At 38.1% G+C, this 24,024-nt stretch overlaps 1 protein-coding gene across 2 annotated transcripts in view; it reads left to right on the forward strand.

Moving 5' to 3' along the window:
• The window catches only part of Ddr (discoidin domain-containing receptor 2), a 2,443,951-nt gene that overhangs the window by 2,389,691 nt on the left and 30,236 nt on the right, over positions 1-24,024 (forward strand). For both annotated transcript variants that reach the window (XM_067140519.2, XM_067140518.2), the window contains one exon: positions 12,412-12,561. In XM_067140519.2, the coding sequence (XP_066996620.1) occupies positions 12,412-12,561 (150 nt within the window). The remainder of the gene's footprint in view (positions 1-12,411; positions 12,562-24,024) is intronic.

Genomic DNA, 24,024 nt, shown 5'->3' on the forward strand with positions numbered 1-24,024 from the left:
TTCACAGTTGTTGCAGCTGTCCTTCCAGATTCGACAGGTTGGTACTGGGACGGAGTCCCCTTCCAATGTCATCCCACACATGTTCAATGATGGAGAGGTCCGGGGATATTGCTGGCCACGGGAGAACCTCAAAATGCTCTAGGCAGTCCATACAAACACGTGCATTATCTTGTTAGAACACTGTCTCAGGGGACTGTGCCATAAGGAGTAGGACATGCAGGTGCAGATTGTCTGTGATGTATCGCAGTGCCATAAAAGTCTGCCGAAGTACTACTACAGGTGGCCTGAACACGTATCCTATGGCTCCCCTGGCCCTCACTTGGGGTGGTGTTTCTTGGTCGATCCGAACCTGCACGATGTGATTGGTTGCCCTCGTGTACCCATTGAGATCAACATCGGGCCACTGTAACATCTGAATGGCCCTCATGCCTGGCAATTGTACAATGCGACCAACCAGCCTCATGCAGTCCCACAATGCAGCCTCTGTCAAATGCTGTCAATTGGTGAATAGGCTGTCTAACGCATCTGTGAGGCATCGCGAGTGCTTTGTACCGAACGTAGTCCTCTCTGCGCATCTTGCTTAACTGTCTGACTCATAGCAGTTGACTGGTAACAACTTATCAACAACAGAGGGTGCCATCATAAATGCACTCAGGTGAGCGTTCTACACATTACAGATCCTTGAAAATCTAATCATTACTTACACATCAATGGTATGCATGTATACCGAAATAGGATAATATTAGACCACTCCTTCTGGGTGCTTAACGTTTTTGTCAGGAATTGTAGATGCTCCAGGACAAGATGTGATGCTGAATCGGCGGTGGCACCAACCAGGACACAGCAGCTGATGAATCTGAGATAAGAAGAATAAATTAATTCGCTTGAAGAAGAAATGAACAAAGCAGCAGGGAATCCCAACAAAATTGCATGGGTGTTCTCGGAAGAAGGAAAGGGAAAAGGGGGAGGAACTATGGAGCACTCTAATAAAAGAAACAAAAAAGGATGGGGAAAAAGGGGGATAACAAGAAATATAATGAACAGTGAGTTAGTAGTACAATAGGTTTTTTCTTTGATCTCAAGGATATAAAAGATTAACATTAAAATTTAAGGAAGAACATGAGAAGAAAGTGGCATGGGTGGATGCACAAGCATAAAATCGCCAGGTTTGAGATGTAGAGATACACTTAAGGAACGTGTGTTTTAATTTGAGATACATGAACTCTTTTTATCAAGAGGAGATGACAACGATTATACTATGGCATTGACCGGAGTTGGGAGAGCGATTACACGGTATGGCCCAGTCCAAGAAAAAGAGAGCTTGGCGGAAATGTTATCAGGTGTTGAGTTCTGAGAATGGGCCTCTAAAAAGACCAAATCTCTGACTTTGAAATTTGAAAAAACTCCATGATGATTATAGTGGGTTAAGTGAATTTTCTGAGCAGCATACAGGTTCTTGCTTGTTGTTTTAAGGGGCATAACATCGAAGGTCATCGGTCCACATACAGGTTCTGAGGGTCAGTCTCCAATAGAGTTTTAGAGGAATGAGAAGGTTGATCAGACAGAAAGGAAGAAAGGTCCCACTTTAAGGATAATGGGTTTGTATTTGGAATTTTCTTTCAAAGTAAAGAAACACGTAATCTCTTGTCTTAGGAAAATCTACTTAAGGAGTGAATTAGTTGAAAAATTAGTTGAATATTTTGTGTGAGGATACTTATATCTCAAAAACTAAAGATGTTACAGATGTGAAAATTAGCATTTGGAATCTCCTTTAAAAATAAAGAAACACACATTTTTGGGGGGATCGACTTGGGGCGGGGGCGGTGAAAAGGAGTTTTATTCCTTATTATGAGGATACATATATCTCAAAACGGAACATGTTACAGTCGTGATAATTGGCATATCGAAGCTCGTTTATAAATAAAGAAACAAGTATTTATGGTTTCTGGAAAATTCACGTAAGGGGGAGGGTGAATGGAAGTGAAAACTTTAATTCTTTTTATGGAGGAACTTATATATCAACAGCGTAAGGTTACACACGTGAATATTTGTATTTGGTATATCCTTTAAAAAAGGAAACACGCACTTTTTGGACGGGGGAGAACAACTTAACGGGCTTGGGTGGAAAAGGAGTTGAATTCTTTTTATAAGGATACATATCTCAAAAACTGAAGTTGTTAGAGGCATGAACATTTGTATTTGTGATCTTCCTTCAAAGTAAAGAAACACGTGTTCTTTTGTCTTCAGAATATCCACTTAAGGGGGTGAATGAATTGAAAAATGTGTTGAATTCTTTGAATGAGGATGCTTATATCTCAAAAACTAAAGATGTTAAAGACGTGAAAATTTGTATTTGGAATCTCCTTTAAAAATAAAGAAACATGCATTTTTGGAGGGGGAGGGCGGAGCAACTTAACAGGCTGGGATGAAAACTGATTTAAATTACTCTCATGAGGATACTTATATTTCAAAAACTAAAGATGTTACAGACGTGATTCTTAGTATTTGCAATCTCCTTTAAAATAAAGAAACAAGCATTTGTTTTTCGTTCTCAGAAAATCAACGTAAGGGGTGTGGGGTTGGAAATAAGTCAGTAAGGAGTTGAAATATGTCTATGAGGATGCTTTATCTTAAAAAGTGAAGCTGTTACAGATGTGAAAGTTGGTATTTCGAATTTCCTTTCAAAATAAAGAAACACGTATTTTTTTATTTTCGGAAAGTCCACTTAAAGTGAGAGAGGGCTGGAAAAAAGTGAAGAAGAAGAAGAAGTTGAATTATTTTTACGAGTATATATTTATCTCGAACACTGAAGGTGTTACAGACGTACAGACAGAAGTGGTATTTGGTATCTCCTTTAAAAATAATTAAACATGTATTTTTTTGTTTTTGGAAAATCCAATTAAGGGGCTGAAAAGAATTTGAAAAGCGGGTGAACTTTTAAAATGAGTACCTGTATATCTACATTGTATGTCAAAAACTGAACATGTTAGAGACAAGAAACTTGGTATTTTGAAAGTCCTTTAAAAATACAGGAACGTGTACCTTCTTTTTCTGGAAAAAACACTTAACGGCGGCGGGGGTGTGGGGTGAAAAGAAGTGAAAAATAGTTTAATTATTTTTATGAGGATACTTATATCTAAGAAACTGAAGATGTTACAGATGTGAAAGTTGGTATTTGGAATCTCCTTTAAAAATAAAGAAGCATAGAATTTTGTTTTCGGAACATACACTTAGATGGGGGTGGGGGAAGGACTCATCAAGGGGTTGAATTCTTTTTATGGGAATACTTATGTATATCTCAAACACTGAAGATGATACAGGTGTGGCAATAGGTATTTGTAATCTCCTCTAAAAGTAAAGAAACATGTATTTATTTTTTCGACTTGAGAGAAGACTGTTTCTCACACGTACAGTTCTATGTCGCACGGACGTCTTAGCCCCAAAAGGTAATACCACAAACATGGTTTACAAACTATTTCTGGGGTAAATGAAACTCAATTTTTGGGTAAGTTTTCATACTTTAGGAATTTTCAGACAGTGTCTTAGTACAATGGTGAGGAACGATTACTTTGATCAAATTACGAAATCCATGTGAGCGAAGCCGCGGGTAATTGCTAGTTGATATATGTAAGAAAATATGAAGTTCCCATAACATTGCCTTGAGCAATTCCCCTCTTAATTATTTCAGGGTCAGATAAAGCTTTGCCTACTCTAATTGTCTGAGATCTATTTCGAGAAATATAGCCTCCAATTCAGTCAGTAATATGTCTAGTCCAACTGCACTCATTTTTGTCAGTAGTCTTCCATGATCTACCCTATCAAATTCTTTAGATAGGTCAATTGCTATAAGCCAATTTGTCCCAAATCCAAGATATCTGCTACAATGTACTGTACCCGGATGAGATGGGCCCTAGTTATCTTGATTTGATGTTATAATATAAATGCAGACATATGGGAATATTAAATTATGTACAGTGTCAGTTTGGTGTGGAGAGAAGAATTTCGACATAGCCAGACGTATTCTCGACAATCTGTCGCCAAAAGTCTGTCATTAGGGGTAGAATATTTCTTGGCCAGAAGCTAAGAGGATTAAAAGCGAGCGCTCAAAATAACAGAAATAATTACTACAAGGAAGTGAGAGAGCATTTATTTCTGAACAAGGCGAGGCCAGGTGCATCACCGATACGGAGAATATGACGAATTAGGCTTTCCAATGCCTCGAGGCATTTTGTCGTCAGGTTGCAAGGAAGAGATATTTAAAATAACCGCTGCGGTGTTAGCCAATGACAAAATTTATCATAGACTCGCAGATGCACCAACGTAAGAGAAACCAAGGCGAACTCCAGTTAGCTTCTCCGATAAAAGTAATTAAATTATTCCAACAACAAAGTGGAACAGAGGGGATTTTTGTGATATCATCCCAATGTTGATTAATTGTAATTGTAATAAATTTAAGTAAATAATTCTTGGTAAATGACCCACGCTAGCTCGCCATTGGTCAAGACGTTCACGCCATCAGGGACGCCGACTTATCGCGCGAAAATTGGAGGACAGAAATCAAGTGATATCTCCGTGATCGCCGAACGATATGAGATCAGAATACGACACGTGAATGTGTATCGCCAGTTTATTAAGTGGGATAAATTAAAAGATCCAAATCCACCTGCAAATGCCGACTTAGGATAACCAACCCACCTCCCTCTGGAGTGAACACGGATGACCCCGGCGGGAAACCGTATCGTCCATAAATAACCGGCAGTTGAACCTCACAGTCCAGTTGTTACCAGTCACCGGTTGTTATCGGTCACCAGTCAAACCAGTCGTTTGAAATAATTTGATACGCTGACACGGTGACTCTTAAACTCAGTACCAGAAAACGCATTATAGATTCTGTTTGAGTTGAAAATACGTTAGTAGTCATGAAGGTGAAGACGAACAGTGATAATTATTCAGAATATCGAGTGTAAGTTATCAGTATCACTGTATGTGAAAATAATATATTTCTCAACATTTCATGTGTTAGAATGTACAGGATCGACGGAATGCCGATAGTAATTTTCGAAGGCATTGTTCATAGCCTGAAATAAATATTTCATGATAGACGGTGTAACAATTATTGTAGCAGGGAACTGTAGGAGCGAGGCGATCACGAGACGGCCTCGTATACATCAGGAAGTGCCGGATAAAGAACGCGATACGCGCCGGTTCGAATGAAACGACACTTCGTAGTATTGTGTCACATATTGTGGTGCGGGCTCAAGGAAGAATATATTCTGCAAATGTAATGGGTCTAGAGGCACCTGTAAGTGTTTTTATTCTTGTATAAATTAGTGTAAATTCTCTAGTAAGGTATTAATCATGGGTAGTCGCCCAGAAGTGTTTTATTGTGTTAAATTTATAAAGTGCGATATGATGAACGAGTAAAATTACCATGGGGCCATGAGGCTTCTCATCCGCTACGAGGCAATGGAATTCTACATAGGAATGAGTACACAAATTTAATATTTGGGGATGCTATCGCGACAAAACGGGGTTCAGTGGAGATTAATCATGGTTACTTAACATGGTTCGACTCCCGAAACCATGATTTTTTGATAGACGGACGAACTAATTTATATTAACGTAATAATGGGTTAGAATAATTAATTGAGTATTTGTTTGTTGTATATAATGTAAATATGGGATATTTCTTACAATTAATGCATGCTGTTTGTGGATACTTTGATTTAAGTTCATTTCTAGTGTTAGATTTATTTTTGTGCTAACCCATTTATTTGATTTTCAATCACTGCGGTGATTATTTGTATGTTAATATGAATATTTGTTACCAGACAGCCAGATTATGAAAGTGCCAGAGTGAAAAATTTGTGTTGCGTACGGAAGGTCATAATAATAATAATAATAATAATAATAATAATAATAATAATAATAATAATAATAATAATAATAATAATAATAATAATAATAATGTACTGCTTTATGTGCTTTGTGTGTTCGCAAGTTCTATAATAATAGTAATACTGCTGGTGTGTTTGCGAGTGAGAGATAATAATAATAATAATGTTTGTGAGTTGCAAGGAAAGTAAACTAATAATAATAATAAGATTTTTTTGCGTTTGCAAGTTAAAGTATAATAATAATGACAGTGCTTCGTGAGTTGGCTAGTGCAAATAATATCAATGTGGAGAGGGCATGTAGCGTTAAAGAATTTAATTCGGGCTGTAAGTTTGATTTTACATAATTGTTGATTTCACGTTTTTGGACTTCATCTTAACCATTAAAATTTGTTTCAAAGCGATAGAGGCACGTGAATTAGAATGGTCACGATATGTTGAAAGCCCAGAGTGGTTTGAGCCCATATTTAGAGTTGGAAGTCATGAGGGACGAAAATCCGGCATGAAATAAAATTGAGCCGTACTGTTTGTAATGATGAAATAGATGAATCTCAAGGCCTAAGATGATGTAAAATGCCGATTCCGGTGTTATGAGTGGCAGAATCCACGCACCGAGAATTAATTTACTAATTAAATATTTGAGGAGTTCCAATGGAAAAAAGATGGACTTCAAATGAATTGGAAGGAATAGTTAAGCAATCGCCGGCATTGGAGGTATTTGCCCAGCCGCGATGTGCCATAGGTTGTGAGATGTGTCTTGGGAGGACGTGTGTCCCCATATAAATTAACGGCAGTACGAAACTGAAGGTGTGATCCCGAATACCGTGTTGTCCCGACCGATATAAAACAGATCTTGGTGGTTCATAACGGGATTTAACATATGTGACTGAATTCTAGAGAGTGGAGATTAAAATATGAAACTTTCCATTTTAATAATAATAATAATAATAATAATAATAATAATAATAATAATAATAATAATAATAATAATAATCCAAGTGAATCATGTCTTAAATCAACTGCTTAGTGCCAAAGTAGACCGAATTGGTAAAAGCTTATGTATTAACCATAAATATCGCTAACGGTAGTGTAACACGTGAAATTAAGTTACCATAATAATAATAATCAAATAATAGGAAGAATTTATTAGATTAATTTGAGAATAATTATGGTGAGATCAATGTAAAATATTAAATCCACAATGAATTAGTGATGCGATAATGATAATCTCCACTGATGAAAATAATAATAATAATAATAATAATAATGATAAGTTGAAGGAGAAGAAGAAGAAGAACTTGCAATAGTGATTTGAGAATAATAATTGATGAAAGGAAATTAAGATATTTTATGGACGATGATTCATTGTTTCGAAAATAATAATAATAATAATAATAATAATAATAATAATAATAATAATAATAATAATAATAATAATAATAATAATATTTTATTAGGAAACTGATCATAAATTTGTGCGGATAAATTACGAGGAAGAACGACCCTTCGTTTGAAACGTCGGCAAGGGTTAGCATATAATCATCCCGGATGACAAATGATAATAATCAAATATAGGTTTATAACTGAAATTAATGATAATAATAAAATAATTTATGGTAATCAAAAAAATGATAATGATCAGATAAAGAATGATAATGATTGTATTTAATAATCATAGGAGGATATGATAGGGACTCGTCCTGTGTCGAACTGGTCGAAACCAGATGTTGGGTTTCCACGGGGGGGATTGTTAGCGGTAGATGCGAAATATCCCACGGACGGCACATGTCTTCATTGTCAGAGCATAGTAATGAACCTTTCCGTACGTTTTGTCGTATTGACAAATGTAAATATTGAGACAAGCTTTGAGTTAATGAGCTATACTTGGCATGTTTGTGAATCTGGAAATATAGGCTAGAGTTTGTCCGTACTATAAATTCCCGTTTTAAATACGATAACATGTCCACGGTGGGGATCCGGCTCACCAGAATGTACATACCGGAAGTGTCTCATGTCCCACGGAATGAGGAGGTGACAGTAAATAGTTACTCCCATGCCTTCGTCTCCGAAAGAAGATCTCCAGCGGTGAAACGTCCACTCATACGGATGTGGATTCGATCGCCAATAACCAATGGGGTGAATTCACCATATATCGTTCACTACCAGAGTAGTGAGGTGAATCCAAGTATTATGTCATTTCTTTTTCAGGATGGAAATGTCCCAATGTAATAATTGTCATCATGTGCAGTTTGCAAAATAAGTCAATTAATTACTCCTCATTGCAATTTCAATTAGAAACAGTTTCCATATCTTTTTATTGTAGTTAGTCCAGTATGCCCATGAAATTTAAGTTGTCACTCCCGGTCCTATTGTGGAGTCTATAATTTGTATCCATGAATGAGCCGTCCCCCGTTACCTTAATTTGCATGCCCGTTCATCCCTGTGTTCATTTGGTGCACCGATATATATTTTGATTGGTTTTTTAATAATTTTTTATCTTTTACGAACTGATCACCCCTGAGATTAAGGCTAGTCTGGGACTCAGGAGGTGAGCGGGTGCAATATCTTCCTGGAATTCTACAAGTTGAGCTTCATTGGAATAACCTGTCCTAAAACCGAACTGCCTTCTATCGAAATAGTTACCAATTTTGCAAACATGTCTAATATAATCAGAAAGAACGCCTTCCGAAACCTTACATACTATGCATGTCAAATTGATTGGCCTGAAATTTTCAGGTTTATGTGTATCACCCTTTCTTTTATACACAGGGTCTACTATAACAACTTGCATTCGTTTGGTACAGCTTCTTCATCCAAACAATAATCAAATAAATACTTTGGATGTGATACTAATCCCAACCCACTGTGTTTATTTTATCAACTGAAATCTTATGAATTCCAGGTGCTTTTCTGCTTTTTAACGCTTGTACCTTATTGTAAATGTCGTTCTTATCATAGGTAAATTTTAATACTTCTTTAGTGTTAGTCACCTCCTCTATCTGGACATTAACCTTGTAACCAAAAATCTTAACATACAGCTGACTGAATACTTCTGCCTTTTTAAGATCTTTGCATACACACTCCCCTTGTTCATTAATGATTCCTGGAATGTTCTTCTTGGAACCTTTTTCTGCCTTAAAGTACCTATACATACCCTTTCCATTTCTGACTAAAATTTTTCTAACTGCCAATTGTGCCATCATGTTATCCTTAGCTGACTTCTTTGCTAGATTCAATTTCCTCGTAAGCTCCTTCAATTTCTCCTTACCGGTACGTACACAGCCATTTATAACTCTATTTTCTTTCCAACCTTCACCTCCTTCTTAGTCTCTTTACTTCTCTGTTAAAATATATGCAACTTTACCATTCCTTACCACCTTTAAAGGTACAAACATATTTTCACAATCCTCAGAGTCTGTTTACATTTTTATTTACCGTTTTACACCGATCATACTTATGTTACAAAAACTCCCACGTGCCTGTTTTATCAGCCATATGGTACTGCCTAACCGTCCTAATTTTAAGACCTTCCTATCACATTGTTTTAACTACAACAAAAACATCTTCATGATCATTAATACTATCTATTACTTCGGTTTCTCTATAGAGATCATCTGTTTTTACCAGTACCACACCCAGAATATTCTTCCCTCTATCTGGTTCCATCACTTTCTGAATCAGCTGCCCTTCCCATATTAACTTATTTGCCATTTGTTGGTCATGTGTACTGTCCTGTTGCATTACCTTCCCAACTGGCATTTGGTAAACTGATGTCACCTGCTACAATTACCTTCCTTTGCATATCGTTTCCCACATATCAAATAATTCTGAATCAGCGTCAGCACTACCCTTTCCTGGTCTGTACACTCCAAAGACATCAAGTTGCCCATTATCTTTAGAGATGAGCCTTACACTTAGAATTTCATGTTTGTCATCTTTAACTTTTTCGTATCTTACAAATTCTTCTTTTCACCAGGATGAAACCCTCCCTTCTACCGTTTCTATCCTACCGGTACGATACATACACCAGTGTGATACAAAATTATTATAATTTTATTATAGACCACCTAATCAGTACATGATAAGCTAATGTGGAATGACTTCCTTACTAAATTGTTAACATGGTATATGCTTTGCTCCTTTTAGTGAGCATCTTCAGCCAATTAACATTTACTCAAGGTTTAGTAAGATCATGAACATATTCTACTGAGTTGTAACACTAGACGACTACGCAACAGCAGGAAGGGGCTCAATTGAAAATATGTGGTGTTCATTCAAATTCTACTTCACATTGAACATTTTCATTTTACTAACAAATTCATTTACTAATAACAAGACGGATGCAATAACAAAGATTTGGATTTTTAGCCAATACATATTGTACTAGATTTACTCCAGTAATATTGAGAATACGACAATGGTTTATAATACAGGCTATTATTAGCTCCATAAAATCGTTAAATATACAATGAATGTTCAAGGACAATTATACAATTCAAGAATATTGAATCAATACAATTAGCCAGATCCCATACAAAGGTTTCAAATAGATGGTTAATAGATGAGTTTCGTCTATAAGTTTTAAAAAGACAATGTTAATGCCAAGATTTTAGACCATTGTGTTTATGCTTAAGACATAACATTTTATTGTCACATGATCAGTAAAATATTGTAAGATTTGTCACTCATGCTTGGAAAGCACGTTTTAATTAATGGTCCGTTATTGGACATTATACATTTTCCAGCTAAATCGTTCCTGGTTGCCAGCATTTTGCCCCAGTGTGCTAAGTTGGGCTCATCAGTTGGTAAATAGCACACCCACCAAGACGCATGGCTAGTGCATACCTTGGAGGCCACTGCGTAGGCTACTTGGAGCCACCGGCAGTGCCAATGCACTGAGAGACTGTCTCATTACCAAAAATTGATGCCTGCCTGGCCATTAGATGATATAGATGTTCATGCGAAACGCTGGCAACCAGAAATGATTCCCCTGGAAAATTTATGATGTCCAATAACAGACCATTTATATTGGTATTATAAATTTACTCATTCGGGACAAATATATCAGGCTTCAGGATTGAATATGTGGTCTATAATAAAATGATAATAATTTTTATCACAAGTAGATCTTCAATACGGACAAGAAATGTATTTTATAATCTGCAACACACTCCAGTTCCGTGAGAATATTTCTGCATTCATTATATCATTTCTCAGCCATGATTCAACTCCTATTACAATATCTGGTAAGTAGGGTATATGTCTATTAAATTACTTGATTCTATTCCTTTCTTTACAAATTTTCTACAGTTCAACACTAACATTTTTATATCATCCCTATTTGACTTCTAGATCCCTGTACCCTTATCACCGCTCCCTAGACTTATGTGAGACGAATAGAGAAGGGTAAGTTACCTCCGAGGATAATTTACTCTGTTATTGGGGAAGTGGAAAGAACCTAAGATGACGATGGCTAGACTCAGTTTTTAATGATTTGAAGATAAGAGATATGGACCTAAACAAGGCCACTGAGCTAGTTGTGAATAGTTGATTGTGGAGATGTTTAGTAAATTCATGGAGGCTTGCAGATTGAATGTGGAGGTAAGGTAAAACTGTTTATAAAGATGATGTATGTATGTATGTATGTATGTATGTATGTATGTATGTATGTATGTATGTATGTATGTATGTATGTATGTATGTATGTATGTATGTATGTATGTATGTATGTACATATTAGGTCTTGGGATCAGGGTCACAGCTATATGTACTTGAGCACATGAAAACTATCTGAAATCTCGTGTTATTGTAGGTCGTCTGTTGATATGAAAAACCTATAATCATGTGGTGGTAAAGCCTAAGCTAGGAATGAACTCTATATATGAAGTTGTATGCATATACTGGCATTGATCATTTGGTCTTAACACTTACATAGGTATCTAGGAATTTAAATAATGTACTATGCCAACTTTTTCCCTGGAGAGGGTGTGAACGAACACAAATGCACTGCAATAGCCAATGACAGTGCTGAGATTCCAACCTTAAGTCGGCGAACTGTGTAAATTCCTACTCCTATCATTTAGTGTCCTTTATATTGCTCACTCACAAAAGAACATGAGAAAACTGAATGTTATACCTTGTTTCAGCGGGTGGTACAAGCATTATGTTAGACCCTATTCATTAAAAACTTGCCTTTATATTAAAATGAATTGATACTGCATTGTACTAGAATATTTTGTCTTTCAAAACCATTGTTGTATTGTTTCTGGTGTATCTGAGTGTGTTAGATATTTGTGCCCACATAAAGGGAATTCATAAATTAAAATTCGTAGTTTATTTAACAATTCTCTTTGTATCATTATCCTTTCTTGCTTGTTTAATGTATTGAACTTAAAATGTTTGCTTTTGTGTAAGTAGATTTCAACTGAAACAAAGGACTGTTTTTACTTGGGTACATTTTGATAAATAAACATAAAATAAAATTTGAAAATAAATTTGAAAATATTACATTTTTCAGGGGAAATATACCATGAAGAGTGATGTTTGGTCATTTGCTGTAACGCTATGGGAAATTTTAACGTTTGCCCGGGAACAGCCATTTGAAGATCTTGGAGATGAGAAAGTCATAGAAAATGTTACTCACTTTTTTCGGGATGATGGACTTCAGGTAAAGGATTTATATTCATTTTAAAAATGATATTGAGTGTTATTGATATGTTTTTGAATAGCCCATTACCGTTTGTAAAAAAACATTGAAGAATTGTGATACAGTAATCACCTAATTTTACATCATCATTTCATTTATTGTTACTGTAATAGAAATTATCATTTTACCATCATACTGTATATTCACAATATACAGGAAAAAATTCTTGTCCAAACAAGGTCTTCAGTTAAAAAGGGGACTGAATTCAAGAAACAATTCAATAATGTCCAGCGGCTTAGCCACTTATGACATTCACTCATTTCCAGATTCCATCAGTATTTACTTGGAAATGACTATTCTGGCTGCAATGATCATTTGGTCATAGCTTGGACAATTTCAGTGAGCGAAGTGTGACTACATTGTGTCATAGGAATATAAAGTGCTTGACTCTCTAAAGCACAACTCAAATAGCATCATCATTTTCATTTCCCCTTGTCCAACTCCTGTCAGGTCGGGGTGTTGAGGCATTTCTCCACCGTTGCCTCTCCTTCCACCAATACTGAACAGTAATTGTAATCCAGTCCAGTCTTCTTTTTCTTATACTGTTCTCAACAGAGTCCATCCATCTTGCTCTGAGCCTCCCTCTTGCCATCTTTTCTTCTATCTTAACCTGCAACACTTCTTTTGGTGTCCTTCCCTCCTCCATCCTCATAACATGTCCAAACAATCTCAATGTATTATTCTCCATCCTATCACTCAGTTTTTCTACCTCTATCTCTTCTGTGACCTCAACATTTCTTATTCTGTCTCTCCTTGTCTTCCCTACAATACTCCTCTGGAACTTCATCTCACTGGCCTTAATTTTACTCTCATTTCTTGCTGTCAGAGTCCAAGTCTCTGGTGCATACGTTAGCATAGAGGTATAGTACATCTTGTACATTATCTATTTAAATTTCATAGGAACTTCTCTGTTCCACACCAGGTTCCTTACATTCCGGTAGAAAATATTTCCTGCTTGTACCCTTCTGCTGATTTCCCTATCCAACCTTGCATCTTGCATTATTTCACATCCCAAATATTTGAAGTACCAGTATACAACAACCTCAAGGTTTTGTCGCCTGATCCTAATGATTCCTTTTCCTTCTCTTTCTCCTCTTGTCATCACCACTGTTTTGCTCCTCTCCACAGTGATTTCCATATGATATTTCTCAATATTGTCATTGAAATCCTCTAGTTGGATTTACGCTTCTGTATTATTGACTTCCCAGATCACCATGTCATCTGCAAACAACAATATTTTCATATCTCCTCCATATCTTGCATTTTCATTTCATCCATAACCATTAAAGACAGAAGCGGAGAGAATACACGTCCCTGTTCTAGTCCAGTTTGGTTTCTAAACCAATCTGTTCTTCCCACTGGAGTCTGGACACAACTGAAACACTTCTTACATGTTCCATACCTGCCAACTTTTACGGTTTATCCGTAAAATTTACGAAAAATGCACCATTTTTAATGTTTTACAGATGGACGGGGTCATTTTACGACTTCGCGGACAAAAATTTGAAAAAACATTCGATAGTCGCTCCACTTCCGTACAATCGACTGTATGCGTGGGTCGAAAGCACGCTCGGTCTTGGTTGCAGGCAAGTCCACAATAGTCGATAACTCATTCTTTGGTATGATTGGCATTTTTAACCCTGTGACGATTCGATGTTTGTGTTGTTACTGGAACTCGTCGCTTACTCGCCGTACAGCACGACGGTTGTGTAGTAGTGATATCGTGTGCGACGTGTTGGTTTCTGGTGTTCTTTTGTGTATATAGTGAGAGTATAGCAAACTATGGCTGCCTCCCGTGGGGGGCCTATGCCCCTCACAGGCGATCAGTTAATTGTGGATAAAGAAATCGAAGTGCCTATGGATGATGAATCCATAGATAATGATTCTTCAGAATCTTTTACTGCAAAGCAAACCAAATCATCAACAAGTAATCAACAAGGGCAACCCCATCGAACAAGGAACGTTCACTGATCAACCGAATACTCAACGCAGTGCTGTAGCTCCATCTACTACTATACCTGAGTATTATGATAAATTTCATTATGGTCCTTACACAGTATTCGTGGAATCAACCGCTGATAAAAATATAGGCCAATTACACCCTATGGCTCTAGGACGAAGATTCTATGAACAGGATTTAAATGTAAGATCACTCCAACGTAAAGGCAGAAATCGTATTCAAGTTACCTTTCACACAGCAGCCCAGGCTAGTGCCTTTTTATGTAACCCTATGCTAGAGACGCTAAAAGTCAAAGCATACATCACCTATTCTAATGTCCTCCGTGTAGGACTCATATACGGTGTTGATAAAAACCTCTCAGATGATGAAATCCTCCAACAACTTGAAACACCGGTGCCTATTAACGCAATACAACGACTTAACCGAAAAGTCGTACAAAACGACACAACCGAGTATTTACCTACAGGATCAATCAAAGTCATATTTCGTGCACAAACCTTACCACAACAAGTAGCGTTATACAAAGTGTATTTATACGCGGAGCCCTTTATTTTTACACCTATCAGATGTCGGAAATGCCAAAGATACGGACATACGGAAAAAAATTGTAAGGCAAAAACTCATAGATGTGGTAAATGCTCCCAACAGCATACCACCAATCAATGTACAGGACAGTTAATCAAGTGTGTATATTGTAAAAGGGAACATTTGACAGGATCCTCAGAGTGTCCGGAACAAAAATATCAAGTACAATTGAAAAAAATCATGAGTACAGAACATATTTCATTTGCAGAAGCGAAAGCCAAAGTTTCACTCCCTGTATATTACGCGGAACAAAACCCTACCCATTTTCCTCCATTATCTCATGAGCTTATCCCATCTACTACTGAAAACCCTAGAAAAAGGAAATTTACACAGGTGGTAATATATTCCCCGCCTCCTCCTGCCCCAGGATATGATGAAAGGGGTTATATGTCCATAATTCGTAACGAAAATACTCCTATAGACCGACTTCCTTCTCAACCAACTACTTCATCAGCAAACTTGACAGTGCAAACTTCCACATACAAAATCGGGTTAAAATAGATATTTCGGCCTCACAGGCCCCACTGCTCCACAGTATGAAGGACCATCTTCAAAAAGAAATCCAACGAATAATTCTATTGTTAATACAAACTTTGGAAAATGAGCCCCAACTTACTCACGTAATTTACAAATTACGTGATCGTATAGCTAACATTTTAAACATGTATGATCAACATCCTTCAATGGAATGTTAGGAGTGCAATTCCAAAAAAACATGAATTACAATTGCTTATTCAAGAATTCCAGGCGCATATTATTATGATCCAAGAAATTTGGTTTACACCTAACTCCCATTTTACTGTACCGGGGTATAATATTCTAAGACAAGATGGTCACGGTTTCGCAGGAGTAGCTATATGTATCCACAATTCCTTTGCCTATATGCCTTTACCAATTCATAAACAGATTCCTCAAACTTATGTCGTAGGTTTCATTTATAACAATATTCATTTTGTTAATCTATACTGTCCTCCAGATGTTTATATTACAAAACGTCAATGGTCCCACTTTTTTCGCAATTTGATCCCTTTCCAAATGTCTTTGTATTCGGCAATTTCAATTGCCACCACACAGAATGGGGAAGTATATCTGACACTCCAAAGGGTTCAAATTTTCTTTGTACATCTCACCAACATAACTTTACGATAATTAATGACGGTTCCCCCACACGTCTCTCTCCTCCTGGCTCACCTCCCAGTGCCGTGGACTTAATGCTATGTCGTACAGCTATGGTTCCATATACAACGTGGCACACGTTAGCTGATACTCATACGAGCGACCATTTTCCAATAATTATTATTTATGGTCCTAGTAAACCCCAAACCACGAAACAAACAACAGATCAAGTTAGTAATATACGCTCCTTCAAAAATTTTAATAATAATACATATAGTGAAGACCTCAGCCATGCACTAACACGTGTACACGGTTGTAATATTAGATTTTTAACTCTTCTTACAATTCTGATCAATATTTAAATACGTATCACCCATTCAAACCAATAATCTCATCTTCACCCCTACCATCTCAAACAATTAAATGGAGGAATAAGGAAAGCCACGATCTCATTCACCGCCGCAAGATTTTGTTTCAAACCCATCGTCAATCAATGACTCAAGCCAATTATTTACAACTAAAGCAACATATTGCCAAAACCAAACTTATTTTCAATACTAAAAAGCGAAATGCCTGGAAAACGTTTATATCATCATTAACTTCTTATATCCCCGTAATCCATTTATGGAACGCTATACGAATGATCACAAGAACCTTTCAACATCAATCACAGTGTTCCTTTCCACGAGACGTGCTCTATTCCTTTCTTAACTCGCTCGCCCCTGATTATACGATACCTTCATTTATCTCACCAGTAAATACAACTCCTTCTTATTTCTCCACCTTAACACAATCAATTAAAATTAAATGAACTACAAGCTGTAATATCAACTGCAAATAGCTCATCCCCTGGCCTGGAATCAATAACATACACTATGCTCATATTACTCCCTTTTCAGGCACAACTTCTTCTCCTCAATTATTATAATGATATCTTACACACAGTGCATACCCCTACTAATTGGAACGATTTTTATTTAAAACCTATATTAAAACCGCATAAACTTCCCGATATTCCAGATCATTTTCGCGGAATAGTATTGAGCTCGTGCATACGCAAAACTTTCGGTAAAATTTCACTTCGGCGATTAATTTGGGTGTTAGATTACTATAACCTGTTTCCTAAGTACCAATTCGCTTTTATAAAAGGACGTAATACCAAAGATCCAATTAATATACTAATTCTAAATATTCTGTTAGCCCGGTGTAGAAAACAGGGTACCATAGCTATATTCTTAGACATAAAAGGTGCCTACGATTCCGTATTGTTACACTTATTATGGGAAAAATTATCCATGAAAGGTTTTCCTTTTAAATTTATTTCCATTCTATATCAATTATTATCTAATCGCACATTAACAATTAAATATGCCCACTACCACATTTCGAGTCGACAGACTTCTCATGGCTTGCCTCAGGGAGCAATATTAAGTGGCATATTATTCGACTTATACATGAGTGATTTAGAAAATATAATAACACCATTTGCTAGAGTGTAAGCCTTCTCAGACGATTTTGTGACTTATGTCACACACACAAATATTGAAGACTGCCGATAAACGATTTCAACTGTTATGAGCAAAGTATTACATTGGTTCAATAATCACGGCCTACAACTTTCTATTTCAAAGTGTGCAGCAATGATATTCACACATAAACGTGCATTTGACAATAGCCCCTTTTGCTTTGACGGATTTAACATTCCCTTTACTAACCAACATACATATTTAGGTATACGACTCGATCACAATCTCACTTGGAAATTTCATATTCAGATCTTACGCAGAAAAGCCGATGGTTACCTCAACATTCTAAAAACAGTTATCAGACGTAAATGGGGAGCAGAACCCTCGACCGCATTAATGCTCTATCGGGCTACTATACGCTCATATACGGATTATAGTTCTCACATAATAGATACAGCGTCCGAAACTACTTTATCACAACTCAATATAATCCAACACAAAGCATTAAAACTTTGTATTGGTGCTCTTAAAACTACCCCCACAAATCCACTTCTGGTTGAAACAAGTGAATGCCCTCTCTTCATTAGACGTTTAATGCTTGCAAAAAATATATCTTGAAACACCTTACTCGATCGAGTTCCATTCTTATACCCAAACTACAACTTCCTTATGAATATTATCACCAACGCCCTCCCAAAAACGGCAGATACCCTGCGTTATACCAGGCTTATGCTGAGATGCACGTTCTTCGCTCCTCTTTACTACGAACATCCCAATTACTCATGCATTCCTTTCCATACGAAACACTCAACATTATACCTCATATTATTATTCAATCCTCATCCATAACGTCTCAATCCTCACGAGGTCTTGCATTAATTACGCCAATAGCAAAGAAACTTAAAATCTCATCAATCGAAAATGACGTAAATATATATACAGATGGATCGAAGTCTCAACACGGCATAGGAGCGGCCTTTTTTTTCAGTACGCTTACAAGCTTCCATTATCATTTACCGAATCATATAACTATCATTACGGCTGAACTCTTTGCAATTAGACAAGCATTGTTTTATGTTCAGCAATATGCTTTTCCTGAGGTAAACATTTTTACGGATTCCCAAAGTGTTCTTCACGCTCTTAGTACCCCACACAGTCCTATAATGGATATTTGTATGAGGTTAAATACATACTATATCAGCTCGGACATTCCAGAGTCTACATTAATTTAATATGGATAAAAGGACATTCAGCACGCCCAGGAAATGATCAAGCTGATCTAGCCACGAAAGCAGCGAGTAATTCCTTATCTGATCCTCTTCAGATAAAAATACCTCTTACAGATTATTTTCCAATTATCAAACGTGATGCTCGGTAATCTTGGCAGAATTTGTGGCAACATACTCAAGTACCAAAGGGAAACTCTATCATCAGTTGCAACCCTATATTCCAACAAAACCGTGGTATCTAAACGGCTCCTATACCCGACGACACATCATTAACATTATACGATTGCGTTTTAACCACGCATTAACGCCTGCATACAAATACCGCTTTAACCTTTCTAACCTCCCATACTGTATTTCTGGACATCCAAACGGCGATAGTAACCACCTGCTCTTTCAATGCCCACAATATTCATCCTCTCAACGTATTTTATTTAAGCAATTAATAAAACTGAACATAACTTTACCAACAAGTGTTCATTGTTTATTATTTGAACCATCACCCAATATAATTTCACTCTTAAATCAGTTTCTTGGTCATACTAAATTAACGTTGTAAACAACTGATTTTCTTTTGTTTAGTATCTATCACAGGTCTTACACTCCTACATTCTTTGAACCCCCATCCTCTAACCACTGTGCCTCGACTTCGAATATACCTCTAGATAATGATTTGTACTGACATTAACATTTCAAGTAGACGAGTGAATAAAATTCTATAAAGTGTGATACGTGTGAATTATCAGTTTTATCAACACAAAACGGGACGATAATTCCTCAATATAGTGACTGGGTAATAGTCCAAAAACACCAAACCCCCCATCAGCAAGAAGAAGAAGAAGTTACTGGAACTGAATTTAAAGCCGGGGCCCGGGATAACAGTTCTTCCGTGTGAATCTTAGGTGTCGACAGGCTCTGCTCCGCAAATTCTTTGTTCCGCTCCGTTCGCTTGTTGTGATTTAACCTATATTCTTTAACCACGCGAGTGTTGTTCTTTGTTTACGAACAGTACTTCCAGACATTTAAAGAATCATATTCTGTTGATTTCCCGTGCATACTAAAATCAAGAATGTTTTGGCCTTTTAAGGTTATGATTTTTTTTTAATGTTTGAGTTTTTGTGTTATAACTTCGTGCTTCGCAGTTTCCTGTATTCGTTGGGATAATTACATTCGTTCCAGTAACTGAGTATACCGCTGTTAGCGAAGCCCATTAAGTTATAAATAATAATAATAATAATAATAATAATAATAATAATAATAATAATAATAATAATAATAATAATAATAATTACATTAGTCCCGTGTGTGTGTGTGTGTGTGTGTGTGTGCGTTTTTTACCATGTGCATATTCTTTGTTCGCGAGGTCGTTGTGCTTTGGCATGTTTGACTGCTTTGAGTGTTTATGTTATAATTTTATGTGACGTTCAGTGGTCCAGGTTCCTTTCGATGTTTCAGTTTGTTCTCGGACATTTTCAAATGCTATATTCCGATTGTAGATTATCATGAATAAATCCAGCAAGAAACAGTACTCCCATACATTCAAAGAATCATATTCTGTTAATTTTATGTGCATACTCAAATGAAGAAAGGGAGAAAATTTTGCCTTTTGCACGGTATGTGGGTGTGATATTTATATTGCACATGGTGGACGCAACGATTTAAGTGATGGTGAGCTACTTAGTGGCATTCAGACTTGGAACATAGTGAATGATCTCCAGGATACAGATAAATCCCTTTTCTTTTCATCAGTGAGAAACTACTTTTGTACTGCCTGAGACTACATCATCAACAAGTTTCCACTCAAAGATGATGTGTTAAAGCATGCTCAAGTTGCTAGGTTAGAATATAAGATGCACAGTTTTCTTCCATTCGCTTTTTTTCTTGGAAAGGTTTCCTATCATGTTATTCAAGGAAGAGAATGAAACTACAGATGAGGTGGTGAATGAGTTCAGGTTGATGGCAACTTGGTTGCAAATCACGATGCTGCAAGCGATTCCAGTTGAGCACAAATATCAAGAATTCGTGGAGCCAATGGACTTCTTAAGTACAACAGAATTTTCTAGAGTAACGCTGTCTATTCTCACCATACCCCATAGCAATGCAGAATGTAAACCTGATTTCAGCCTTGTGAAGAAAAATAGAACGGAGTTCAGATCATCCATGTCCAATGAAATTCTGGAGTCTATTACTATTTTGAAGACCAGTAGTTCTGGTCCCTGTTATGGCAAAACATGTTCTAAAAACTTTTTGCAGGAAGCTAAAAAGGCCACAGCTATGACTTTCAGGTCGAACTAGCGTGAGATTTGCAGTATGTATTGTATTATTTCTTGCCTGTGTTACGTTAAACGAGTTTTATTGTGTAAAGCCTTTTTCAGTTATCGCATATGTGGTTAATTTATCAAGCAAGTCCTGTTATGTATGCTCCAAACTAATATTCACCATGCCTGCTGCTGTTTAACATGGATTTCTTCTTAATTGTTATATTCCTCTTAAAATCATTGGCCTATGATGCAAGTACACTGAATGACAGAGCAAATGCAACACCAAGAAGGAGTGGTTCGAAAGGGATGAAAGTTGGGAAAAAAACAGAGACGGCACGGACGAATAATTGATGTTTATTTCAAACCGATATGCAGGTTACACAATGCGCACGGCATCGACTCAGTAGGATGTAGGACCACCGCGAGCGGCGATGCACGCAGAAACACGTCGAGGTACAGAGTCAATAAGAGTGCGGATGGTGTCCTGAGGGATGGTTCTCCATTCTCTGTCAACCATTTGCCACAGTTGGTCGTCCGTACGAGGCTGGGGCAGAGTTTGCAAACGGCGTCCAATGAGATCCCACACGTGTTCGATTGGTGAGAGATCCGGAGAGTAAGCTGGCCACGGAAGCATCTGTACACCTCGTAGAGCCTGTTGGGAGATGCGATCAGTGTGTGGGCGGGCATTATCCTGCTGAAACAGAGCATTGGGCAGCTCCTGAAGGTACGGGAGTGCCACCGGCTGCAGCACATGCAGCACGTAGCGGTGGGCATTTAACGTGCCTTGAATACGCACTAGAGGTGACGTGGAATCATACGCAATAGCGCCCCAAACCATGATGCCGCGTTGTCTAGCGGTAGGGCGCTCCACAGTTACTGCCGGATTTGACCTTTCTCCACGCCGACGCCACACTCGTCTGCGGTGACTATCACTGACAGAACAGAAGCGTGACTCATCGGAGAACACGACGTTCCGCCATTCGCTCATCCAAGTCGCTCTAGCCCGGCACCATGCCAGGCGTGCACGTCTATGCTGTGGAGTCAATGGTAGTCTTCTGAGCGGACGCCGGGAGTGCAGGCCTCCTTCAACCAATCGACGGGAAATTGTTCTGGTCGATATTGGAACAGCCAGGGTGTCTTGCACATGCTGAAGAATGGCGGTTGACGTGGAGTGCGGGGCTGCCACCGCTTGGCGGCGGATGCGCCGATCCTCGCGTGCTGACGTCACTCGGGCTGCGCCTGGACCCCTCGCACGTGCCACATGTCCCTGCGCCAATCATCTTCGCCACAGGCGCTGCACTGTGGACACATCCCTATGGGTATCGGCTGCGATTTGACGAAGCGACCAACCTGCCCTTCTCAGCCCGATCACCATACCCCTCGTAAAGTCGTCTGTCTGTTGGAAATGCCTCCGTTGACGGCGGCCTGGCATTCTTAGCTATACACGTGTCCTGTGGCACACGACAACACGTTCTACAATGACTGTCGGCTGAGAAATCACGGTACGAAGTGGGCCATTCGCCAAGGCCGTGTCCCATTTATCGTTCGCTACGTCGCAGCACAGCGGCGCATTTCACATCATGAGCATACCTCAGTGACGTCAGTCTACCCTGCAATTGGCATTAAGTTCTGACCACTCCTTCTTGGTGTTGCATTTGCTCTGTCTGTCAGTCAGTGTAGATATGATTGCACTGAAGTATCCTGTTTAAAGCATGAATTTTTGTATGTTGTAGCCCAGAAGTATTATTATATTCGTCAAGCCGGGGTACGTCGAAAATCGTAAGATTTTTGTCGCGCGTGAGTTTTACTGATAGCCCTTTTCAAAAGTTGGCAGGTATGCATTGCTTTCACTATTTCCCTTGATTGATTTCCATATCCTTTTCTCTCCAGGGTTTCCCACACCTTTTCTCTAATAATACTGTCGTATGCCTTCTCGAGATTAAGTAATACCATCACCAGATCTTTTTCATATTCCTACTGTTTTGCCATCAGTAATCTCATGGTAAATATAGGGTCTATCATTGACTTGCCTTATCGAAATCCATACTGCTCATCTTCTAAATGTATTTCTATCCTTCCTCACATCCTCCTTTCTATTATTCTCTCCACTATTTTGGCTACTTGTCACAACAGTATAATTCCTCGAATATTATCACATACCTTCCTGTCACCCTTTTAAAATAGGGTATTATTACACCTTTACACTAATCATCAAGTACTTGCTTTTCCCTCCATATACACCTTAGCAGTCTACATAGCCAATGTAGAGCAATAGGTCCTGCTGCACTTAACATTTCCACACATACACTATGTGATCGAAAGTATCCGGACACCCCCAAAACATACGTTTTTCATCTTAGGTGCATTGTGCTGTCACCTACTGCCAGGTACTCCATATGAGCGACCTCAGTAGTAATTCGAGATTGTGAGAGAGCAGAATGGGGCGCTCCGCGGAACTCGCGGACTTCAAACGTGGTCAGGTGATTGGGTGTCACATATATCAGAAGTCTGTACGCGATATTTCCACACTCCTAAACATCCCCCGGTCCACTGTTTCTGATGTGATAATGAAGTGGAAACGTGAAGGAACACGTACAGCACAAAAGCGTACAGGCCGACCTTGTCTGTTGACCGACAGAGACCGTCGACAGTTGAAGAGGGTCGTCAAATATAATAGGCAGGCATCTATCCAGACCATCACACAGGAATTCCAAACTGCATCAGGATCCACTCCATGTACTATGACAGTTCGGCAGGTGGTGAGAAAACATGGATTTCATGGACGAGTGGCTGCCCATAAGCCACACATC

This window comes from Anabrus simplex, chromosome 2, assembly GCF_040414725.1.
Source record: "Anabrus simplex isolate iqAnaSimp1 chromosome 2, ASM4041472v1, whole genome shotgun sequence".
In the NCBI taxonomy this organism is placed as follows: Eukaryota; Metazoa; Arthropoda; class Insecta; order Orthoptera; family Tettigoniidae; genus Anabrus; species Anabrus simplex.